The sequence below is a fragment of the Chrysemys picta genome, chromosome 5 (genome assembly GCF_011386835.1).
Source record: "Chrysemys picta bellii isolate R12L10 chromosome 5, ASM1138683v2, whole genome shotgun sequence".
NCBI classification, from domain to species: domain Eukaryota; kingdom Metazoa; phylum Chordata; order Testudines; family Emydidae; genus Chrysemys; species Chrysemys picta.
Genome location: NC_088795.1, coordinates 125,355,347 through 125,376,363, shown reverse-complemented (window position 1 = coordinate 125,376,363; position 21,017 = coordinate 125,355,347). Strand labels below are relative to the sequence as shown.

The window sequence follows — 21,017 nt, the reverse complement described above, 5'->3', positions numbered from 1 at the left end:
AAAATGTTCATTTAAAAAAAAAAATCCAACAGTGAGTTTTGTATGATCTTAATCTAGTGTGATTCTAGATAAATGTTTTAAGGAAATAAGAAATAAAGGTGTTGAATAAGTTTTAAAGAAAGGATGTGAAAAGAGTTGATTGTCCCTTGGTTCTAATCTTATAACTGGTCGTCCAGAAGTTAAGTATTTTGCTGAAATGCGGTAATCTAACCATCTAATGTACCTCAAAGCATATTTCTAGTTGACATTCCTTCACTGTCTCTAGATCCATATAATGAAAAAACAAAGTTGTATTTTAAAACTGCAATAAGTGCCTTTTTGTAAATCGGGCCTTTTCTACACTGTTTTTTACACCAGTGTTGCTATCCAACTACTACTCCTGGGGGAATTCTGCATCACTGCGCATGTGCAGAATTCATGGCCCCCACAGATTTCTTTGCTTCCCTGCAGAAAAATGACTTCTGACGGGGAAGTCACAAGACCAGTCATGTGACCCTTCCCTGGTCAGTTTGGGCACCCAGAGCAGCTGGTAGAAACGTAAATCACCACGGGGGGCAAGAGGGGGGCTAGGCAGTCATGCGTGAGAGACAGACTGTCCCTCTCGCTTGTTATTGCGGCACGCTCAGTGTGGAGGGGAAGGGCTTTGGGGTTTTTCTGAAGAGGCAGGTGTGGGACAGGCTCTGTTCCCTCAGGCAGAGCAGAATGTAGCAACCTGCCTGCTTGGTGAATTGTTCCCATTGTTCTTCGTGAATTCCCCAAGGAGTATAAAACAGGTGTAAAAATTTTAAGGCTCCTTTACATTGACAGAGTGGTGTAAAGGAGTCTTATTGTAAAGGACAGTATAACCTTATAAATGCTTATGGTGCATTAGTGATTAGAACTGGTCTACATTTTTGGAATGAAAAAATTTCCTATCCAAATGTGCTCCATGAACTGTTTGCTACTGACCTTTTAGGAGATGGCCAGTAGCCAGTACAAATTATGAGTCTGAGTCCCCAGCCCTCACTTGCTCTTCAATTGCCTATGATGCAACACTGACCACATATCTGTTGATTAATAACTAGAAGTAAAGGGTCAATACTAGCTACATTACTATTGGAGGGGAATTGGTGATTTCCTCCAATGCTCCCCACTACCATTCTGCATCCATTGTATTGTAGTTTTAATTATTTTGTTATTTTATTTAAATCAGCTTGGATTATATTGCATTATTTTGACAGAAAATATGCAGAATTTTAAAATATTGTGCACAGAATTTTTTATTTATGGGGGAAAAGAGTTCCCCCAGGAGTAAACTACAAACACACTGCGCCAGTGTGAAAAAGTAACTTACAGCAGTACAAAAAAAAACCGTGTGAAACAAGGCCTTTCATGTTAGAGAAGCACACTTTAGATCAGGGGTAGGCAACCTTTGGCATGCATGCCAAAGGCACCATGTGAGCCGATTTTCAGTGGCACTCACACTGCCCGGGTCCTGGCCACCGGTCAGGGTGGCTCTGCATTTTAATTTAATTTTAAATTAAGTTTCTTAAACATTTTAAAAAACCTATTTACTTTACATTCAGTAATAGTTTAGTTTTATATTATAGAGTTATAGAAAGAGACCTTCTAAAAACGTTAAAATGTATTACTGGCACATGAAACCTTAAATTACAGTGAATAAATGAAGACTCGGCACACCACTTCTGAAAGGTTGCCGACCCGCTTTAGATGAAAGCTTAGACAAAGAAAAAACCTGGCATTACACCAGATCACCAACCCATGGCAAGCAGCACAGTTCAATCACTGCTAGACAACAGCACTTAGGAACAACATATCCTCAGTCAGATCCTGTACAAGCTACCTAAAGACAAGACCGGTCTTTCAACAGCAGTGCTTCCAACTTTCTGTCCTGGTTTGCACATTTTAACATGTTAGAAGCAGTGTGGTCCTGTGAATAGGATACAGAATTTAAGACAGCTGGGTTCTAGTTCTGTCATGTTAACTGAAGTTACAACTTTTGTCATTCAGTTTCCCTCTATCTGTGAAACAGAGGTAATGACAATACCCAACTTTGTTTTTATCTGTATATCTAAAGCTATTCACAATGTGTGTGCACTAACATTATTCATCTATGCAAACTATCACAATATAGAATTTATTTTTGTTAATCTAGCAAAGATGGATTATACCATGGATTTAAAACATTTTAGTATACTCATCAAGAGCCTGATTTAGAGAGCTCTGCATGGATACAAAATGTGTATCCGCATCTGATACATGATCCACAAACATGGTCTGCAGATATTAAGTGAATATCTGAAGATTTGCAGGGCTCTACTGATTTTTTTTTTAAACTAGCTACAAAAAAGCATGCAATTACGGCAACTACATGTGAAAATGAGGATATTTTCATATTTTGCACAAGATTACCAAACGTGCAATATGATCATGGTAGCGTGTGCAGTTTAGACAATGAAGACTCTGAATATAGCCAGCTGTGTTTTATTCTTGCTTTAAGAATAAACTCATTTTTTCCCCCAAGACTCCTTATTACTATTTTCTCAAGCCCCCCTTCTTCCTCCCCCCACCCCCAATCACCCAAAAACCCCTCAACTACTTGCTGTCAACTAAACTGCTATAAGAAGAAGCGTTCCACTCACTGAATCTGTCAGTGCAGGCTCATAAATGGAAAATTAGTACAAGTTAATCAGTAACTTTAGGCAGATTACTCTTGGCGTGCTAAAGAGTATGCCTGCATTACTCAACTGGGGTCTTTTAATTATGCCAGTTTTCAAACAGATAATTTTGTTTTTACAGCTTCTCAACCTTTGCATGTAAAAGTAATTAAAGCCCTACTTTCTTCCCCAACAATCTTAATATATTGAATTTTTTAAAAGATTTTTAATTCTTACTGAATAAACTGGTTTCCTTTTTCCAAGAATTGAAAGCTGCTATCAAGGCAGTTTTATTTCATTTGATCTATTTTTTTTTTTTTTAAAAGACTAAAATATACTGCTATCCTGATAGCAGAGCATTCCAAGTTCTCCTTCAGGAGTACTACACTCCTCCTCTGTTCATTATTTTTATACAATGTTAGCCATATGCCACCAATGTGAGAACCAATATAAAGTTAGGAAGACCTATTCCTAGACCCGTTTCACTTTTTGGAGTAAGTGCTAGAGTGTCATAGTTTTTAATAAATTTAATACGTCTATTTTGCAATCTTAGTTAAAACATCAATGTATCACATAAATCAAGATCGGTACCAACATTTTAATCTGCTTTTTCTTTGTATAGCAATAAATACAAAACTTGTGTGAACAACTTTTCTAGAGGTGCTTTACCTCTGCTACTCTTGGTGAGATAAGAAAATGAGAGCCTGTGGGAAGTAATGGCATGTACACACTTGCAAGGGGAAAGGGAAAGAGGAAAAAGACAACCAGAGAGAGGAGATTGCAATTAGCAACAGAGAGTCCTGTGGCACCTTTAAGGCTAACAGATGTATTGGAGCATAAGCTTTCGTGGGTGAATACCCACTTCATCAGATGCCAAAGCTTATGCTCCAATATATCTGTTAGTCTTAAAGGTGCCACAGGACTCTGTTGCTTTTTACAGATCCAGACTAACACGGCTACCCCTGAGATTACAATTGTTTGCCACCTCCTAAAAAGAAAAAAGATAGGACACCCCAGTCTACCTCTGTGGCAGCCAAGTGATATCAAATAAATTTCTTTTTAAAAAATTTAGTTCAACGAGGAGGGGGGGAGGGGGAGGACAAAACAAGGAAGATGGTACGTAATGACTAATTACATGCTATCTACATATAAAATATTATAACCCACCAACCAGAACGTGTGATTATTTTTGCTTGACACCTGCTTGGACCATTACTAGGCAACCAAGTGTTATAATCAATGTCTTGGGGTCAGCCCCGAGGTCTGAAAAGACGGATTCTATAACCTAGACAGTCAATGTACAATATGTATGTCCATAATTTCATGTTATTATGGTACCAAATTCAGCAATTTGTATATTTTTAATACTTTCGTTCTCCAATGTTGTTCTTTGTGGCATCTCCTCCTCACATCTAACTCCAGCTACCAAGATAATTCTCTATTTTTACCTCCATGCAAGCCCTCCTCCTATATTCTCCTATTTGTTTTTGGGGAATATGTCTCTCTAAAGATTCAGAAGCACCAACAAACTGAAATCCAATTTATTGATATGAAAGTAAAAGCAGTGTTCAAATTAAAATGATTTTCAAAGCGCTCTTTCAATTAAAACGTATGATTTATTTTCTTTGAAGATTTAGCATCACAAGTGATTAATTCTTGCCTCTGTAGACTATCCATCCCATCATTTAAACATTTATTAAATACTAATAGAAAATTACAGTTAAAGTTTAAAATAAAGTTCTACTTCAAAGCAAGTTGTGTAATTCATTACTGGATGAAACTTACAACCTTGCAGAAGGCCCCTTAAAGGTGCTGCATAATTGGAGCATAGACCCGCCCCCATTTGTGCAGGCACTATGCACAAAAGTGAATTTCACTCTAGTAGGCATTTAAGGGCCTAACCCTGAGTAGCACTGAGCACCTTCAGAGTTGTGCCCATAATTCTCCAAGAAAAATTTGTATGCAATTCACCAGTGTGGTAAAACATGCAAACTAGGTAACAGTTTAAATTACAAAACTTCAGAGCAGGGCCAGCTCTAGGTTTTTTGCTGCCCTCACCCCAGCCCTGGGCTCTCCCTCTCCCCTGCCTCCCCCACCAACTGCACCCTCCTGCCACCCCAGCCCTGGGTCACTGGTAACTCGCTCCCAGGGCAGGTTTTTCAGCAGAATTTTGGATGTGCACAGAACACAGACAGGATTGGTTCCCATATGGTTACAGAACTGCAGTAAAGTGGAACAATTTTCAGCTTGTGTGACTGGAGGATATCTGGATGCATATTACAAGACTGTCCTACATAAATGAGGAAAAGTTGAGGTGCCTTTATTATTCTTTTGTTCCATTTTTTGTTTCTATGGGGAATGCACTATCACGGTCTTCCTTTTAAACAAAAGAAACTAAAACAAAAAACAAAACAAATAAAAAAAGCAATGGCTGTTGAAAATAGCCGTCCTAGTCCTAATAACCACTGGGAAGCATTTCTCGCTCAATTTATTCTACAGCAAGTTACAGTGGATCAATTTATTTGATTTGGGAGAAATGAAGTAACAGCTGCCCAAATTGAGCTTGAGCACTCCTGAATTTTGAGTGTGTTCAAATCTGGAAGGCAGGTGCTAGATTCCCTTTCTGAATATTAGCTATATCTGGAAAGGAAAAGTCAATTTCTGCTTCCATGGCTCAGAAGTGGAAATCCTCCTAAGTGCCTGGCACTGTATCTAAAGCTGCCCAGGTCCAGAGCCTCCCCTCCCTTACTTTTCATTTTAAATTCTAGTGGAATCTACATACCTCCCTTGCTAGGCTTCAGATAGAGAGGTGCACCGTCCATTTAGCCCCCCCAATTCCTTCTTTGGGGGAGAGCCCAGAGCTGGGGCAGCAGGGGGTGTGGGTGGGGGCCAAAGCTGGGGCAGCAGGGGGTGTGGGCGGGGGAGAGAGTCCAGGGCTGGGGCAATACAGGGGTGTGGGGCAGCAAAAAACCTAGAGCTGGCTCTGATCCTACCATTCACAGCAAGCTGTAGATTTCAGTTCCATACTCCTTCCCCCACCCTTTCCTGTTGCTAGTGGCCAAGGGAATTCTTGGAAATGTAGTTCTTTCCCTGCTCCAGGTCTGGCTCTTTAGGCAGGTAGCTAACCAAGGAACTACAGCTCCCAGGGCCCCCTGTTGGTTCTCAGCTCCCATGCCGGATTCTTGCGCACCTTGCAAATCTGCCGCCCCAAGCAAGCGCTTGCTTTGCTGGTGCCTAGAGCCAGCCCTGCTTCAGAGGCATCATCTCCTCAACCTAGTCCATTTCAATTAAGAGGTAAAGTAGTAGATACTAGAGGTACCCGGAGCTATAGCCTACCAATTTTTGTGATTTACACTTTCCTATTTTAAGAAATTAAAAAATGCTTTTCCCTCTTGTAGTAGTAGGAAAGACTCTCATACAAAATAGAGAAAACTGACTAACTAGACTACACAATAGAGATAATGACAGAACATTGACAATGTGGCCTAGTGGACAGGGCAGTAGACTGGGACTCAGGAGACTTGGGTTCCATCTCTGGTTCTGACCCAGCTTTCCGGGTGACCTTGGGCAAATCACCTCCCTTTCTGAGTTTCCCCATCTGTAAAGTGGGGATAATTATACTGAGTTCCTTTGTAAAGTGCTTTCAGATCTATGGATGAAAAGCACTGTATAAGAGCTAGGTATTATTATATGGTAATTAAATTAACTGAAAGATTTTTCTTCTCTAATCTTTTCCGGTTGTAGTAATCTTACCTGTTTTTTGTGCCAACAGCAGGCAAAACTTTAAGCTGAACTCACCCGTTCAAGATTTAAGTATTTTTTTAGTATAAGTTGAAGACCTTTGGTCAATTTAATATATAAATCTTTGGTTCAGGGTTTTGTGGGAAACTTTTTAAAACTAAAGAAACACTTCACTGTCAACCAGTAATTCACAAAACCACTATTGCCCCTCACTGAACACATGATCCTTACAAATAGGATTAGTTTTCCTTTGAGCAACTTTCACAAGTTCTTGAAAACAAAAAAACATCTCACATACAGATATTCCAATTTAACACCTATAAACCTTCATGGATTTGCACATGTGAAGCCAAAAACTGAAAAGAAAGAATTCCTCTAGGATTACTAACACATATCCAGTACTGCAATACTAGACTTACCTACACATATGCCTATAGCCTAAAATATTATTTCAGATATTTCTTAAGTGAGTTGAAACACACTATGTCAAGACTAGTTAGCTGCTACATTATCTGACAAAATATTTAAAAGGACATTCATTATACCAAATACGCTCTCAGTCTACCTGCCTCCTCTGTTCAGGTACAGTATAACACTGCCCTCTTGTAGTCTCTTTATGACAATAGAGAGCCAGCTTTGATTTTTATTTATTTATTTTTAAACTTTATGCGCTTTTTTACTTTGAAGAAAAGCGAAACAAGATCTAAAGACATTCAATGCATTATCTGACGCTAAATTTTTCTACATTCTGTAGGTCTGAGAATGTACTACTGTATGTTCTGGGTCACACAATGTAACAACTACAATTTAGTTAAATCATCTCCTTTTAGGCTACATACCAAGAACCTGTCCATTTTCAGTCCTTGTACTAAAAATAGTTTTAAGAAAATAAATCGAAACTACAAGCCTGGTTTAAATTCAGAGTCGAGAACATACCTTCAAATCCAAGCACAATGGGAAACATTCTTATCAACCTCTAAATTGTGTTAAGATTTATTCTGGTTTGAATCATAACTCACACAAGTGTTTCCAAGTGTTTTCAAATTAGTCTATTCTCTTTGTGCACAAATAAAATATGCATTTATCCATTTTACACTCAGAACATCTACTATAATAGTTCAAATAGCTTGGTTTTCAAACATGGATTTCTGGTAAGCAATTGGTCCCCAGTATTGTATAATTATTTTTTGTACGTTAAAAAACCTGAAAAATTATATTTTGACAATTGACTAGTAAAAGATGTCCCATTTGTCAAAAGAAATGTTTATTGCATAAGTGCATTAAAAATATTGATATGGAAAAAAAACGATTGAATAGAACAGCTGCAGCTTCTGTACGCATGTTCATTTTTGATATACGATACAGTACTTTTCCCCCCTACATTGTGCCTTTGTATTGGAGATCTTGTCACTAAATTAGTTATAATCTCCAATAAATAGGTATTGCAAAAAAGGATATTCAATAGAAAAATAAATCACTAAATTTTGATAGTGTTCTTGATAAACTGCAGACATGCTGCTGTGGGAAAAATGTAAAATTGTAATTTAATTTTAATCTTGAAACAATGTATTAAATGTGGGTGATTGTCCAATTATTTAATGGAACAATAAGAAAGCACATATACAATTATTTTGTCTAGTTAACAGTCACAATTATGAAGTATCTATAACTTTGGGATAACTTGGTCTCCGATCCTAAGTTCTTCTGAAGACACAACTAGGACTAAATTAAATTAATGGAGATATCCCATCTCCTAGAACTGGAAGGGACCTTGAAGGGTCATCGAGTCCAGCCCCCTGCCTTCACTAGCAGGACCAAGTACTGATTTTGCCCCCAGATTCCTAAGTGGCCCCCTCAAGGATTGAACTCACAACCCAGGGTTTAGCAGGCCAATGCTCAAACCACTCCCTCCCCCCTCCTCAAGCAAACTAAGAGCTTGTCTACACTACAGCTGCTAGTCGATTTAAGCTACGCAATTTTGAGTTACATTAGTAGTGTAACAACTAGACGTAGCTTAGTTCTACTTACCATAGGGTCCACACTACGCTATGTCGACAGGAGACACTCTCCCACCGACACTGCTTCCGCCTCTCGTTGAGGTGCAGTACAGAAATCGATGGGAGAGCGTTCTCCCATCAATTGAGCATGTCTTCACTAGACCCGCTAAAATCAATGCCACTGCATTGATTGCAGCAGCGCCGATTTAGCTCCGTAGTGAAGACCAGTCCTAAGTTTGGGAGACTCACTAAAATAAAGTAATATACACATAAATATAGATACTGTTTGTGTGATATGAATAAACCTCAGTCTTTTTTTCCCCCAATTGGCTTCATCAGATACTGGGTAAAGTTCCCTTAACTAGGGATGCTAGAGGTAACCTTATTGATTATAAATACAAAGAAAAAAAGGACAAGGAACCCACTCAATTTAACCCAGGCAAGGAGTCTAATCACTCAATAGTAAATAGAACAGACTACATGTACTCATTACCTGTCTCCGTTCCCGGCGAGACAAAACGTTGCCATGAAGTACTCGCCAAAGCATTCTTGCAGCAATTTTTGTGTCAATCCATAACAATCGAAAGCCATGATAATAGTGCTTCACCTCATCCACAATCTTCTGTCCAAGAGATGTTTTAACCTCTACTGTTGGACTATATACAGGGCCTCCTTCTTCCATCTTCTTGGTTTTATCCTTTAAAGACTTCAGTGACTTTTCCACCATGGAGTCATCATTACAGGGATGTGAAGAATGCCACCATCGTACTGGAAGGTACTGGGGCCCCAAAATGCCCAAACTTGCAAGCGGAGTCCATGAGCCAGGAGAGCTCACAACTTTAAAGTACATTTGTTCAGGTCCTTTAGTCCAACAACTGTACTGATCTTTCTTGGAGTACATGTAAACAGGGTGGACACTAGTGCAATATTTGAAGTGTACATTCCTTTAAGAAAGAAAAAGAAAAAGACATTTAAGAGATCCAACAATATGTGCTAAAGGAGAAAGTTCTGCTATATGTTTAAAATCACAATTATGAAGATCAAAAGGTGTATGTCACTATCCCTTGAAAATAATGATTATATATATACACACACACACACACACACACGTACGTATGTCATAACTTACTTACAGGGTCTTTTCCTGTAAACGACTTTCAAGGGAGGAAAAAAATTTCAAAATTTCAAAAGTGAGAAACACAGTGATCAGAAGTGCATTCAATTTAGAAAGCTAAGTGCAGAAGTAAAACTAGAAATCAGTGAGAAGTAACTTATCTAAAGCATTTCATATCTCCTATAGTATGTGGATGGCACACAGAGACAAAGTACAAGCTGCTAGGGTTAAGGGGGAGAAAGGAAATTAGTATCAGATAAACCTACTTAAAAAGTTTGCCCCTTTATCATCTCTTTACCTCTAACCTTCTTTCTCCAGCAGATATTTGGTCTGCTGAAATCTTATCAATCTTATCAATGGTCTGTATTGGACAATAGACTCCTATTTCATTAACCACTTTTGATCCCTTTCTGAAAGAGGAATTAAATGCATTCTGAAAATGAACATAAAGGCATTGTTCCAAAAGTGCTCATTACATGTACAAAATTAGAACCACTCCCTAAATGCAATCTGGTTTGTACTTTAGCACTTTTCTTACCATCTGGAACACTGAAGTAGTAAATGTAACATTTAACTTAAGTGCAGTTAATTCTGTATTAACTGAAAGTCAAGTATGAAGTCACCCCTGCTAAATTATAGGACTAAAATAGCTTTGATTTTTCCCAGCTTAAGTTTTCAGGGCTGGCAGTTAGAAGGGAACTTTTCTTTCCACTTATACAGCAAGCAAGCAAATTTGATATTAATCAATGAGACATGAACTGGGATCCCTGCAACATTTTTTGTTGTTGTTTTTTTTTTTTTAAGTGTAGAACTGTACTTTAACTTGGTACGTTGTTAACTATATTTGATGATAGAATACCCGAAAGGCAGTTGATAACCATCGTAGCTCAGGATAGCAGGTCATGACAAATCTATGCTGTGATCGTGCCCAGGGTATGGTACTCCCAAAGACAACTTCAAGCCTACCCCTGCCCATTATTAACATATGAAAATGTTTTCAAAATTGCTTAATATAACCACTGTCCCATAATAAAATATTAATTAAATCATAGTGTAGAAGTGTCATTTGCAGTTTTCTACAGTTAAGGCTGAGTTAAGTTTTGCACTTAAAGCAGGGATTCAGCCACTTCATTACTCTTGAAGAATAAGCATATCCTCACAAAGATAACACCACTTACTCCGAATACAGAATGAGTTTTCTGAAAATTTACAATTAAATCTATTAATTCATCAGTTAAAATTAGTTTTTAAAATGGGCCCTTTAAGACTTGTCAAACCATACTTTTGTCCTTAATGATCTCAGTAACAAAATAAAAAACCCTTCAAATTTCCCATATAATTAAAACTAACTGAAATCTAATGCACATGCTACATTTGAAGATTTGTTTGTAAGTGGGAGGTGGGAAGAAGAGGTTAATGGTAACCTTTTGGTGCTATTCTTTGTAACTGAATGTTTTCTCTTCAGCACAGCTTTTCTACAGAGAAGATAAGAGATATGTACTTAATCACAAGATGTCAAAGGCTATTTAAGATACAAAAAATAAAATTATGGAAAGTTAAAAATTACACAGGATTAATTTATTTAACAAAAATAACTACCTAGCATCACTTGCAAGGTAGCATTTTTATGGAATTAGTTAAACGGGAACCCCAGGACCCTGTACAGAAGAGGTAAATTTTGATCTAATGAGGATTAGAAATTAAATAGTGACAAAGTGAGATGTTCTGCACTCCTGGGAGAATTCTGTGCCACTGCCCAATGCAGAATTTGCGCAGAATTAATGTTCTGTGCAAAATTTCATTTTTCCCTGCAGAATTGGTGCTGCGGAGATGCTGGCCACCACTAGGGGCCGCTGGATCCAGCAGAGCCTGACTCTCCAGCTCGCAGATACAGGACACTGCCGGCAGTAGGAAAGAGAGCTGGAGGGATCCAAGCAGCTGCGGTTCCCAGCACATCCTGAAGGAAGGAAGTGGCGTGCAAGAAACTCCATACAAACCTGGGACCCAGCATCACAGGACGTTTGTCTCTCTAGATCCCTGGGCTCTGGGGGGTAGGGAGTTTGGGTATCTGGTCTGGGGGATACCCCCCAGCTGGGCTACCAGGTAGGGGATGCAGGTGCCTGGGCTCTAGGGGGGCACCCCATGGCTAAGCTCTTGGGGGGATGCAGTTGCCTGGGTTGGGGGGCACCCCACAGCTGGGCTCTGGAAGGGGGTGCAGGTGTCTGGGCTGGGGGGGTCCCACGATTGGGCTCGGGGGGGGGTGCACGTGTCTAGGCTGGGGGGGCATCCTACAGCTTGGCCCTGGGGAATAGGGGTACAGGTGTCTGGGCTGGGGGGGGGGGGGAGGAGGAGGGTCTCCCGCAGCTGGGCTCTGGTGGGGTGGGGGTAAGGGTGTCTGAGACTGGAGGGGCAGAGAGTCTTCCCCCAAAGTGTGCCCAGCTGGCATGTGTGACACACCCAGTCTGAGGCGCCCAACGAAAGCATAACAGAGAAACAGGAAATGGGTTGTCAGAAGGGTTTCTTTAACTCTCTACTCCTACGGGAACTGTGTGTGAGTGTCTGTATTGTCAGCAAGTATGTCTGTAACAGGTATTTTGAAATACATTAACTGAAATTAAGTTACCAAAATAATTTAAAATTCTGCATACGAGTTTCAAATATTATGCGCAAAAATTTTAATTTTTTGGTGCAGAATTCCCCCAGGAGTACTTCTAACACAGATTATACATTCGTTGATACAGGAAGAGAGTAAAACTAAGTGGCCTATTTTCAATGTGGAAGCTGGCTTATAGTGAGTTGTCCAAAGGATCTGTATTATGTCTGATGTTAATGAATTTATTTATGGTCTAGTATAGGAAGAGAAAAGCCAAGCAAGTAAAATATGCTGATGACTAAATTTAATCAAGTTGAGAAAGAACCTAATAAAACTGGGCAACATGATGGTAGATTACATTTAATGTAGAAAAGTGCAAGATAACACACATTTAAAGGAACATTTGAACTATTAATTCACATTTGACAGATTCTAAAATAAGCAATCAGACATCAGTGTTATTAAGGACAGCCCAATGGAAATATCTGATCAGTGCCCAGGAGTAGTCACAAAAAAAAAAAAAAAAAAAAAAAAAAAAAAAAAGAGCAAATTTAAACACCATTATCTAATTAGATTGTAACCCTCACCTTAAATACTATATTCAATTTTGGGTACCACATCTCAAAAAAGTATAGCAGAAATAAAAGTGGTCCAGAAAAGGACAAAGAAAAGAGAGGCATGGAAAAGACTCCGATACAATAGGAAATTAAGTGTTAGGACTACATTTGTAGAACACTTGGAAGTTAGGAGGTGCATGCATTTCCCTCAAGACCTACATCCAAAAAGCCAAACATATAATACCCGACTCTCCTCTCTTTGGTCTGGTCTACACTACGACTTTAATTTGGATTTATCAGCTTTAATTCGAATTTACCCTGTAACCGTCCTCACAACGACGCTATTTATTTCGATGTAAAGGGCCCTTTAAATCGATTTCTGTACTCCACCCCGACGAGCAGAGTAGCGCCAAAATCGATTTTAACATTTCGAATTAGGGATAGTGTGGCCGCAATTCGATGGTATTGACCTCCGGGAGCTATCCCACAGTGCATCATTGTGACCGCTCTGGACAGCAATCTAAACTCGGATGCACTGGCCAGGTAGACAGGAAAAGCCCCGCGAACATTTGAATTTCATTTCCTGTTTGCCCAGCGTGGAGAGCACAGGTAACCACAGATAGCTCATCAGCACAGGTAACCATGCAGGCTGATAATCGAAAAAGAGCACCAGCATGGACCGTGAGGGAGGTACTGGATCTGATCACTGTATGGGGAGAGGATTCAGTGCTTGCAGAACTTCGTTCTAAAAGACGAAATGCAAAAACTTTTGAAAAAATCTCCAAGGGCATGATGGAGAGAGGCCACAATAGGGACTCTGAGCAGTGCCGCGTGAAAGTCAAGGAGCTCAGACAAGCGTATCAAAAAACAAAGGAGGCAAACGGTCGCTCCGGGTCAGAGCCGCGGACATGCCGCTTCTACGCCGAGCTGCATGCAATTCTAGGGGGGGCTGCCACCACTACCCCACTTGCGATCGTGGATTCTGGGTCGGGGATAGTCTCATCAGCGACGCCTGAGGATTCTGCCGATGGGGGAGAGGAGGAGGATGAGGATGAGCTTGCAGAGAGCACACAGCACTCCGTTCTCCCCAACAGCCAGGATCTTTTTCTCACCCTGACTGAAGTACCCTCCCAAGCCAGTACCCAAGACTCTGACCCCATGGAAGGGACCTCAGGTGAGTTTATCTTTTAAAATATAAAACTTGTTTTAAAAGCAAACGGTTTTTAATGATTACTTTGCCCTGAGGACTTGGGATGCATTCGCGGTCAGTTCAGCTACTGGAAAAGTCTGTTAACGTGTCTGGGGATGGAGCGGAAATCCTCCAGGGACATCTCCATGAAGCTCTCCTGGAGGTACTCCGAAAGCCTTGCCAGAAGGTTTCTGGGCAGTGCATCCTTATTCCCTCCTCCATGGTAGGACACTTGACCATGCCATGCTTGCAGCAAGTAATCTGGTATCATTGCCTGACAAAGCCTGGCAGCATATGGTCCCGGTGTTTGCTGGCATTCAAGCAACATCCGTTCTTTATCTTGTTGTGTAATCCTCAGGAGAGTGATATCACTCCTGGTAACCTGGTTGAAATACGGGAACTTAATTAAGGGGACAGAGGTGGCCGTTCCTACTGGGCTGTTTGCCTGTGGCGGAAAATAAATCCTTCCCTGCAGTTAGCCAAGCGCAGATGGGAAATTGGCCCTGAGTTTTTCGCGTTTGGCTAGCAGGGATCTTCCCTGTTACCAGCCACGCAGTGGGGGGAGGGGTACCGTGATCATCCCAGAGAATTCATGGCGGGAGGGGGGCGGCGGCGGGGGGGGGAGGGTTAGTTTGGTGCCTGCAGGGATCTTCCCTGATACCAGCCACGCGGTGGGGGGGGAGGGGTACAGCGATCATCCCAGAGAATTCATGGCGAGAGGGGGGGTGGTTAGTTTGTTTTCTGCTGCTGCTGCTGAATATTAACAGAAAAACCGCAGCACTCTACAGGCTATGCTTGGTATGTGGGAAAGGAGGGCGCAGAAGCTGTAAAACAATGGCTCACCATGGCCGCATGCAAGCCGAATTCTGTTGCCCAGACCTGTGATCTCTAGCAGCAAAGCCACAGGCACTCAGCATTAAGAGGCAAAATGCGACCTTGCACAGAAATCACATGTGCTATGTAATGTGAATAGTGTTGGTCACCGTGAAAGAGTATAAGCATTGTTCTGCAAAATGTAGCTTTTTAAACAATTCTCTCTTTTTTCCCCTCCCTACAGCAGCTGCAAATTCCTCAAGCATCCCTCCTCCATCCCGAAGGGTTATCACAGATAAGGCGTCGTAAGAAGAGAACGCGAGACGAGATGTTTTCTGAAATTAAGGAATCCAGCCGCAGTGACAGAGCTCATCTGAATGAGTGGAAGGAAACAGTTTCAAAGTATAGGAAAGAAGCCAGTGAACGTGAGGACAGGAGGGACCAACGTGAGGACAGGAGGGACGCTCGAGATGAGAGGTGGCGGCAGGAAGACCAGAGGAGGCAGGATGCAACGCTGGGGCTGCTGCGTGAGCAAACAGACATGCTCCGGCGTCTGGTGGAGCTTCAGGAACGGCTGCTGGAAAACAGACTGCCGCTTCAGCCCCTGTTCCACCCTCCCCATGTTCCGTATCCTCCTCACCCAGACGTGTAAGAACACGGGGGGGGGAGGCTCTGTACACCTTCCCATTCCACCCCAGTAGACAGCCCAAGCAAAAGGCTGTCATTTTTTTAACCTTTTCTTTGTGGCTTTTTCCTTCCCAGCAATCCTCCTCCCAAATACCACCCGGGTTCCCTCCCTCTTTTTCTAATCTATTAATAAAGAATAAATGATTTTTAAATGATAGTGACTTTATTTGGTTTGAAAGAAAGCTGGGGGAAGGGGGAGGGTGGGTTCCTTACAGAAAATGAGTCAATAAAGGGGGCGGGTTTTCATGAAGGAGAAACAAACAGATATTTCACACTGTAGCCTGGCCAGTCATGAAACTGCTTTTTAAAGCTTCTCTGATGCACAGCGCTTCCTGGTGTGCTCTTCTAATCGCCCTGGTGTCTGGCTGCACGTAATCAGCAGCCAGGCGATTTGCCTCAGCCTCCCACCCCGCCATAAAGGTCTCCCCCTTACTTTCACAGAGATTGTGGAGCACACAGCAAGCAGAAATAACAATGGGGAGATTTCTTTGGCTGAGGTCAGAGCGAGTCAATAATGATCGCCAGCGACCTTTTAAACGGCCAAATGCACATTCTACCACCATTCTGCACTTGCTTAGCCTGTAGTTAAACAGCTCCTGACTCCTGTCCAGGCTGCCTGTGTACGGCTTCATGAGCCATGGCATTAAGGGGTAGGCGGGGTCCCCAAGAATAACTATTGGCATTTCAACATCCCCAACAGTTATTTTCTGGTCCGGAAAGTAAGTCCCTTGCTGCAGCCCTTTAAACAGAGTAGTGTTCCTGAAAACGCGAGCGTTATGAACCCTTCCCGCCCAGCCCGCGTTGATGTTAGTGAAACGTCCCTTGTGATCCACAAGTGCTTGCAGCACCATTGAAAAGTACCCCTTGCGGTTTATGTACTCGGTGGCTTGGTGCTCCGGTGCCAAGATAGGGATATGGGTTCCGTCTATCGCCCCACCACAGTTAGGGAATCCCATTGCAGCAAAACCATCCACTATAGCCTGCACATTTCCCAGAGTCACTAACTTTCGTAGCAGCACCTGAGTGATTGCTTTGGCTACTTGCATCACAGCAGCCCCCACAGTAGATTTGCCCACTCCAAATTGATTCCCGACTGACCGGTAGCTGTCTGGCGTTGCAAGCTTCCACAGGGCTATCGCCACGCGCTTCTCAACTGTGAGGGCTGCTCTCATCTTGGTATTCTGGCGTTTCAGGGCAGGGGACAGCAAGTCACAAAGTTCCATGAAAGTGCCCTTACTTGCGAAAGTTCTGCAGCCACTGGGAATCGTCCCACACCTGCAACACTATGCGGTCCCACCAGTCTGTGCTTGTTTCCCTTGCCCAGAATCGGCGTTCCATGGATAGAATCTGCCCCATTAACAACATGATCTCCAAAGCACCGGGGCCCGTGGTTTCACAGAATTCTGTATCCATATCCGTGTCCATGTCCTCATCATGCTTGTCGCTGCGCTGCCGCCGCCGCTGCCTCCTCGCCTCGTTTTTCTGGTCCTGGCTGAGCATAAACTCCACGAGAACGCGCGAGGTGTTTACAATGTTCATGACTGCTGTCTTGAGCTCAGCGGGCTCCATGCTTGCCGTGGTATGGAGTCTGCAGTGTTCACCCACCCAGGAAAAAAAGCGCGAAAATGGTTGTCTGCCATCCGTTGCTTTCATGCAGGGAGGGAGGAGGGAGGGAGGAGGTGAGGCTGTACCCAGAACCACCTGCGACGATGTTTTTTGTCCCATCAGGCACTGGGATCTTAACCCACAATCCCAATGGGCGCGGGAGACTGCGGGAACTATGGGATAGCTATGGGATAGCTACCCACAGTGCAACGGTGCAGAAATCGACGCTAGCCCCGGTACTTGGACGCACACCACCGAATTAATGTGCTTAGTGTGGCCGCAGACATTTCGACTTTATACAACCTGTTTTTCAAATCCGAATTATATAAATTCGGATTAATCCCGTAGTGTAGACATACCCTTTGTGGAAACTCTATTTATTGGGAGAAGAAAAGATCAGAGTGGCACTGCAGAGACAATACACTCAAAAAAACCCAAGATCTACTGTTTGTAAATAACTCCTTTTTCTCTTTCAGGACATGGTTGCACAACCCCACTGCTAGCAAGTTTCTTATAATGACCTCCCACTGACCAGCAGGAACTATGAACCCCACAGATTCAGTGATGGTACAAGTTAATCCAGAACTCTAGCTTCCATAATATATAGGATGCATCCATATAGTGCCAGAGATAGGGCCCAACTACACTGCAGAAAATTTCACCTGACCGTATTCAACTGATCATGGGGATGGTCAGAGTTCACACCAGTGACTCTTAAGACCCCCCAACATACTCTCCACCAAACCCTTCAAAGGGTGAGATTTGTGGAAATTTTGATCGACCAATCAAACCAGCACCCTAATGTTAGTGTCCTATCTAGGTTTGTTGATATAATCCTTGTCGGAGTACCACTTTCTTACTGTGTGATCAACCACTGGCACCATCAAAAAAACTCATTGTGAATTGGTGGAATGCAGTTCAATACTTCCTTAAGGGTCACCATTTACAAGATAACACCTTTCAGTCTGGTATTTAGCATCTGATTTCAGCAGGAAGACTTTGTGCCAACACTACTCATGATTAAGGTTAAGATTTAGTCAAGAGTATTTTTAGTAAGTGATGAACAGGTCACAGACACTAAACAAAAATTCACAGCCAGTGACCTGTCCATGACGTTTACTAAAAATACCCCTGACTAAACCTTAGCTGATCCTATGGTGCTGCTCTGGGGGGCTGCTGGGGCTGCCAGCTGGCCCTGCTCCGGTGGCAGTGGCCGACTGCCTCTGGGGCCGCTGGTTCTTCAATGGTTCCCAAGGCTAGCTGCCCGGGAATTAGCCTGTACATACACCAATCTGTCACACCCTGATCCTTCAGTTCCTCTCTATCCATCTGCCCAAGCTGTCATAAAGCCAGGGTCTTCCTGTCTCTATCGTTTATGTAACTAATTGTAACCAGTTCATAAGTAATTTTATTAAGTGTATTATATTCAAGTGGAAGAGAGAGAGAGAAAATATAAAAATGTGTGACCTTCCACTTATAGCCACATTACTGAAGAATCTGACCTACATTTTGAGCATGTAACTACAGCTTCCTAAAGTTGTCAAGGACAGACCCAGGGCAGCTTATTTTAATGCTTGATACCTTTCAGAACATGAGACATATCCACTGTGACTGTGTTCCAATTAAGGGGGTCTACCCCAAGACAATGGCTTTACTACAGATAGGAGTGGGCTGGAGTGAACCCAGTTTGGATCCAGAGGGCTGGAATTTCCAAGCCAACCACCTGACTGGAGTTCTGCAGCTGATCGGTTGGTTACTTGACAGAAGGGGCAGAAATCTTATTTAAGGGCAAGAACTGCTCTAGCCTCCTTCACTCTCACTGGCTGACCATTGCCAGACAACAAAAGGACTACAGGAGAGGGCCCACCCATCCAACATTTTCAGAGGCTTAGGACTCTTAGGCTTACGAAGGGGTGAGCACAGACTTAGGGGACACAGGCTTCGTTGTTTTTCCTAATGATATGTAACTCCTTTATGCATTAAGAGTAAGTTAGTTATTTTGGCTAAGAAACTCCTGTGCAAAGCCTGTGTTCCTTGCATTACATATCACGTGGTCCCTGAGGGGTTAAACTATAAATCAGTGAGGTGGAACTCTGGGGAGCCTCTCTAAGTGACTGGGGAGATTTGGGAGGACTCCGCATTGGTTTTTGGGCCTAAGGCAGATGGCTCATGGAGTCCCACATCCTACAGAAGGGTCTTCACCAAGGAGTGTACCTTAGAAGCCCCAAGTTATGAACAGGGACTGAATTCTGCCCAGACCCAGCAGGCTTGGGAAGTGCCCAGGACCCAAAGGTTGAGTGCAATAAAGACCATCCACTTGAAGGATTCAGCCAGGACCATAACACAGGGTACATATAGCCTTGGCCTATTGAATGTGGGGCTAAAGTGAACTGTGCTTGCCCCCTAACTATCAATAGCGGGCTACCAAATTCACAGTCCAGTTTGGTCAATTTCATGGTCACAGAATTTTAAAAATCATAAATGTCATGATTTCAGCTATTTAAAGCTGAAATTTCAGTGTTGTAGGTGTAGGGGTTCTGACCCAAAAAGGAGTTGTGGGGATGGGAGTCACAAGGTTATTGTAGCGGGGTTGCAGTACTGCTACCCTTACTTCTGTGCTGCTGCTGGTGGCAGTGCTGCCTTCAGAGCTGGGCAGCTGGAGAGTGGCAGCTGCTGGCCAGGAGCCCAGCTCTGAAGGCAAAACCGTAACCAGAAGCAGCGTAGAAGTAAGGATGGCATGGTATGGTATTGCCACCCTTACTTCTGTGCTGCTGCTTGCAGAGCTTGGCCATCAACCAGCACCTGCCACTGTCCGGCCACCCAGCTCTGAAGGCAGCGCAGAAGGAAGGGTGGCAATATCGCAACTCCCCTAAAATAACCTTGTGACCCCCCTGCAACTCCCTTTTGGGTAAGGACCACCAATTTGAGAAATACTGGTCTCCCCATTAAATCTGTATAGTATAGGGTAAAAGCACAAAAAGACCAGATTTCATGGCCCGTGATGTGTTTTTCAGGGCTATAAATTTGGTAGGGCCCTATCAACTACTGCTCAAAACCGATTGAGACCAATATTTCCATATATGTATGCGATAGCGGAGTTTGGACCAGCAGTGTTATGAACGTTTCAGAGTAGCAGCCGTGTTAGTCTGTATCCGCAAAAAGAACAGGAGTACTTGTGGCACCTTAGAGACTAACAAATTTATTAGAGCATAAGCTTTCGTGGACTACAGCCCACTTCTTCGGATGCATAGTACTTGTGGCACCTTAGAGACTAACAAATTTATTAGAGCATAAGCTTTCGTGGACTACAGCCCACTTCTTCGGATGCATAAATTTGTTAGTCTCTAAGGTGCCACAAGTACTCCTGTTCTTTTAGTGTTATGAAGGAGAGTTTCCACTTCCAGTGGTGTCATTTGCATTGATCATCAGAACTGAATTCACTTTTTACTGCTTTCACAAAAACAGTGTTTGTTTACTGCATTGGCATAAGACAAGGAGGATAGATTGGGCGAAAAGAGAAAAAAAACCAAACATGTCACATATTCCTACTCCCAAAAGGGACATAATAGGCATATGACTAAGGTACTATTCTTGGGCGTCACTTTGTGGCTCTATAATACGGGTTGTGGCTAGTAATTGTGTGTCTTGTCCAGATGACTGATAACTATGTTCCGTTATGATGTACTAAAGCTTTTAGGATAGCTTGGCAGAGTTTTAAAAGACTAGAAAAATAACTGTGTCATGTTTACGTTTACTTACGTATGGTTAATCAACCTCAGAGACACACAACTGAGACAAGTACGGTCTCCCAAGTTACCTGGGGAAAAAAAAAATACAAATAATTTGCAAACAGATTGAAATGTATGAAGACAATTCACCCATAACATTAATAATAAACTAAAATTATTTTAGAAGGCCAATTGTTACTTTAGAAATTAACCTTGTCAGGTACAGCACTTCAGGCCAAAAATATAGGTTGTTTAAAGATTTTACAAAACTGTTAATTTTTCTTCATTTGAACTTCAAGAAGTTTGTCTAGATCTGAAGAATCCCTTCTGATGTGC

The 21,017-nt window shown here is 42.3% G+C and overlaps 1 protein-coding gene across 2 annotated transcripts in view; it reads right to left on the bottom strand.

Annotated features, from left to right (window-relative positions):
- LETM1 (leucine zipper and EF-hand containing transmembrane protein 1) overlaps positions 1–21,017 on the bottom strand; it is a 68,549-nt gene that overhangs the window by 43,067 nt on the left and 4,465 nt on the right. For both annotated transcript variants that reach the window (XM_005292392.5, XM_005292393.5), the window contains exons 2-3: positions 20,713–20,770; positions 8,889–9,339 (exon numbers count right to left, since the gene is read on the bottom strand). In XM_005292392.5, coding sequence (XP_005292449.1) covers positions 8,889–9,339; positions 20,713–20,770 — 509 coding nt within the window. The remainder of the gene's footprint in view (positions 1–8,888; positions 9,340–20,712; positions 20,771–21,017) is intronic.